Source organism: Nicotiana tomentosiformis, chromosome 1 (genome assembly GCF_000390325.3).
Source record: "Nicotiana tomentosiformis chromosome 1, ASM39032v3, whole genome shotgun sequence".
Classification (NCBI taxonomy): Eukaryota; Viridiplantae; Streptophyta; class Magnoliopsida; order Solanales; family Solanaceae; genus Nicotiana; species Nicotiana tomentosiformis.
Genome location: NC_090812.1, coordinates 31,585,853 through 31,590,336, shown reverse-complemented (window position 1 = coordinate 31,590,336; position 4,484 = coordinate 31,585,853). Strand labels below are relative to the sequence as shown.

Genomic DNA, 4,484 nt, shown 5'->3' with positions numbered 1-4,484 from the left:
AGGAAGGAGTGCAATGTATAGCCAATTTGTTGAGCGAATTGTATGTTGAGTTTTTGTATTTCTTCAACATTTGCTGCTCATATATATATAGCAGCCAAGAAGGAGTGCAAGACCAAACGTCCACCCTTCATGGTGGATCAAGCATTACATATTTGTGGAGCAAGCACTTCATATTTGTGGAGCAAGCACTTCATGGTGGGAAGACCATTATCCGGCTGCCAAATTATCAATACACGGATTGGAAAATATCCGTTTACAAATACGGATAATCTTACGTTAATATTTACTATTAACAAATAAATTTGGTCCAAAAAATTAATCAATCAATCATTTGACCGAAGCCGAAGCCGAAGCCGAAGCCGTAGCCGTAGCCGTAGCCGAAGGCGAGCGACGACGACGGCGCGAGGCTTGCTTTCTTCTTAGCTCTTTAAGAGCTACAAGAAGAGCAATTATATATATACCCACCAAAAATGTCTTCCACTTCCAATATGGGACAATGTCTCATTGTTAAGAGGGGGAAACTTAAAATTTTACTCAAAATTTCATTTTCCCTCCATTTCCCATTCACCCTCATTTTAAGAATATTACATCTTAAAAAAAATAAAACCTCAACAGTTATGAGTTATGACTTTCTTCTCCAATCAAACTCACGGGATCAAATATATCCGTGTAAACCCGACAAAAAAGTTTTCCTAATGAAAAATTGATGTATAATCCATACTGATGGTGCATTAAATAAGATTGCAGAAGAAAAGAATAAAAAAATTCCACGATGAAATCAGAAGTAAATTGGTCATCATTCGTTAAAAAAGACAAACACATAACACAATCATTACCTGTAGAGGAGAAGGAAATAAGTCAGGTGACTCCTAGGAGATCCTCCCTTCTTCTTTATTCTTTGAGTGGCTTGGATATTCAACTAGATTGTAAAGACGAAGCTACTGTATGGAGTACTATTAAAGAATTCCCAATTTCTTAGAATGATCTATTGGTTTTCTGTTTACCCTGAATGTTAGAATTGCCCGTAGGCTTCCAATATTGACTTCAATAATAGAGACCGGCAGACCGCTAACTAAGCTTACTCTTAAAACTGAAAGGGCAGCAGGCAACTTTTGTGTAAAACTCTGTAGAAAAAACTGTATAAGCTGAATTTGCATGAGTATACACAATAGGATTACGGTAAGTTTAATAAATTAATCTCATTGAGAAACATATCAAGAGATTCTTTTTAAATTGTCATAAGTACACATTTTTTCCTGTAGTCATCTGAATGTCATAACTTCAATAAGTCTTACATTCATTCTTTTGACTATATTCTGATAAAAAGTTGATATTGTTGACAGAACCCGACATCATGGATATGAACAACTACTCTCAGAACAATAAAAAACGCAGTATTGCTCATTTTCCTATTAGCCAATACAAATACCTCTGCATATATCAGATTATCAAAGATATTAGAGATTAATTTTGAAATGCAACACGGCAAGGAACGTAGAACAAAATTAAATGCACCAGTCTCCACCACCACCCCTCTCCAGTTCAAAAATCATTTTAAATAAACAAAAAGAAATAATCAAAATGTAACATCATGACATGCCAAATCATCAAATCAATCAGCTGCAATTGTAAAACTCCAGGTGAATCTAAGGAAAAAGCAACTAAACAACACCAATTTAAAACAAAATATGATTAGAATATAAATCATACATTGCGGAATTGAACGCAGTGAGGATATTCTCCTGACTCAGCCTTGCGCTAAAAGTGTTCAACCTTCTTATCAGCCGTAGCAAAACCACTAGTTTGCCCTGTTTTAATATGAATTATTCATCCTTTTTATCTTGAGCTCCTGCTGGTATTGCCGCATATGTTTTTCTTGCTTCTTCTTTCCAGGCCCCTTCCCATGAAATTGATGGGAAAGCAACCGAAATTGCTCCTTTTCAGTTAGAATTCGCCCATACTCATCAGTCCTCTCAATGTGTATTACTTTTTCCCCTTCCACCTGATCGCCACCAACGCCTACGAGCTTGCTTTTCTTCTTGTCCGTGTTTCGACCACCCCATTCAATATCTTCCTTGAGTGTACCTCGTTCTCTCAGACGTTTGAGAGCTACTGACAAACCCTTTCCAATTGGAACTTCACGTATCGTCTCATCTGGAGCTATTCCCGTTTCCTCCTCCTTTACAGAAGGCTCCTTTTCCTCGATTGAGGGATTTGGCAGCACATCAACGTGTTTTTGTTCGTCTAATTCATCAAACTGAAGACCTGAGACAAACTCCCCCATCTCTGTGAAGACAACCTGTTGTGACTCTCCAGATACACAACTTGGATTAGTTAAATTATTTGGACGGGAAATGGCAATTAGCGAAGCAATTGACTCTGGAAAAGTTTTGGCAAGGCCCTCTTGCCTTTTCAAAGCAAGATTTCTGGCTCGTTCGTAGTATTTTCTGAACTCCTCGTTATTATCATCATCAACTAGGTCCATCTTCTCTCAAAAAGTGTGATGACTCTGGGATTTATTATTCCAAACAGACGAAGAACGGAAAAGGTGTATTTGTAGTTGAGAGATTAATCCGAAGTGGAAGAGGAGAAAATTCCTACTACTAATGCATCCTGTTGTAAAATAGGTCAGGAGGGTATTATCATAATTGCATACACATTAACCCTTACAAACACGTATTACCCGCTTTTTTCTATGTTTGACGCGTGGCGCGTGGTTACTACAACATAAAATCTGCTTACTCTCATCGTTACCACTGTTGCTCCGTTGGAAAATTCTGACATCTCCGTGTTCAGCTCCGTTGGCTCATATGCAGTTAAGGTCCGACTATCAACGCTATTTAAATTTAATATTCAGTTTGTTTTTAATCTGAAAGAATGTTTCCTTCTCATGTTTCGAACTTGGATAGAAATTTAGACTACTTTTGTCTAAAATTTTAAGCTAATTGGTCATATATTGTTGCGCTCGCTTTTGTGCGTCTTCAACTTGTTCTTTTTCGGGCTTAGTCTTAATTTTCATCTGTTTGACCTCTATCAGAGTGTAGTAAGAATGGATTTGAGTTTGTTATTATACAAAGTGCATTTGAGTTTGCATTAGAAATGTTTGAGAAATTGTTCGAAAGAAACTACTATTAACCTATTTTTTTCTATTATGCTGTTTCAATAAATGTTAACTCACAATATTAACTGATTTAAATGTGTGGTCTTAATTTACAAAAACAGCTTTTGCTGTCATTTCTTGTGATCAATTGTATATGAATAAGAATATCTGAACTTCGTAACGGCCATAAAAAGTTGCACACTGTAAATTCTGTTCAATCCTTATAGCCTCAATTTATTGCTCAGGTAATTTTGAAACCTGACACAGGGCTATCAATGGAATATTGTGGTGAAATATGGATATTTTATTTATTGAGTATTGCATTTGCTGTCTTTTTACCTCTTTTTTAGGCTTTCGCCGCACCGTATACTTTTTTTGCTGACAAATTAGACTAGGTTCTTTTTGTTACAGTTGGATGATTTTTGTTTCATCTTGATAAGCTTCAGGCTTCTATTTAAGCTTCTTAACTGATATAACAATCTGGTTGTTATTACAGATAAGTGACTTCTTGGAAAATCTGAGATTGGACTTTTTAGGAGTTCAACCGCTGAAGTGTCGGAGGGGTCTGGTTTTTCTATGTGCACCACAGAAGAAAAGGTTTACCTAGCGGTACTCCTCTGTTCTAATAGACTTGACTTCTTCTTTTTTCTTGTGTTAAAAAGGTTTACATTTTTTTTTTTTTTGTAAGAATCCAATTAGTAGTCGACATTGAAATATCACCCCAGAAGTGTACTCCTCAAAAGGTAGATAATACAATTAGCAGGATTATCTCAACAATATTTTTGCCTTTAAAGAATCTATATATCTGATTTATAGAATCATAAATCATATATTAGCTCAATACATAATTTAAAATTTTGAAGTTCCAAGAAATCCTTGATAAAACGACAGAGTATGTCATAAGAAATCCAAAGTGACGGCAGTTATCTTGAGCTGATTATTCTTCTAAAGATATTTTCGTTTTCCGAGTTGAAAGCTTAAGCTACTGCCAGTCCAAAAGATGTCACATAAATTCAGTAAGTGAGATTCACTGCTATGTAAATCTTGCCTGTTTTATTATTTGAAAAAAAATCATTACTGTATACAAAGATCAAATTAATCGCTTGGTTTATTGAGTTACAAGTTTCACCGGTTTATTATTTTTTAGCTCTGCCTTTGATTTGTTGGTCTGATGGAAGTTGGATCTGTCCATTTTTCAAAATTACTCTGTTAAATTACAAGTATCACAAACAAGTCACTAATGATATCCAGAAATAGTTAATTTAGGATGAAGTTGAAAGATGGAGAGAGGAACTTTTTGTTTTCTCTCTGATTTGTCTGGTGCTCGGTCTGATCTTTAATAGTATAATGGTGGTTCAATATGTCGAGGTTTTCTAAGTGGGTC

At 35.6% G+C, this 4,484-nt stretch overlaps 1 protein-coding gene across 1 annotated transcript; it reads right to left on the bottom strand.

Moving 5' to 3' along the window:
* Positions 1–489: 489 nt before the first annotated feature.
* On the bottom strand, positions 490–2,792 carry LOC104095318 (SART-1 family protein DOT2). The gene has a single exon (XM_009601418.4). It carries the CDS (start codon positions 2,483–2,485, stop codon positions 1,814–1,816), a length of 672 nt encoding a protein of 223 aa, XP_009599713.1. The 5' UTR covers positions 2,486–2,792; the 3' UTR covers positions 490–1,813.
* Between the last annotated feature and the right edge of the window lie 1,692 nt (positions 2,793–4,484).

Coding starts and splice junctions, on each gene's coding strand:
- LOC104095318 (XM_009601418.4), bottom strand. CDS start 2,485: ATGGACCTAGTTGATGATGATAATAACGAGGAGTTCAGAAAATACTAC.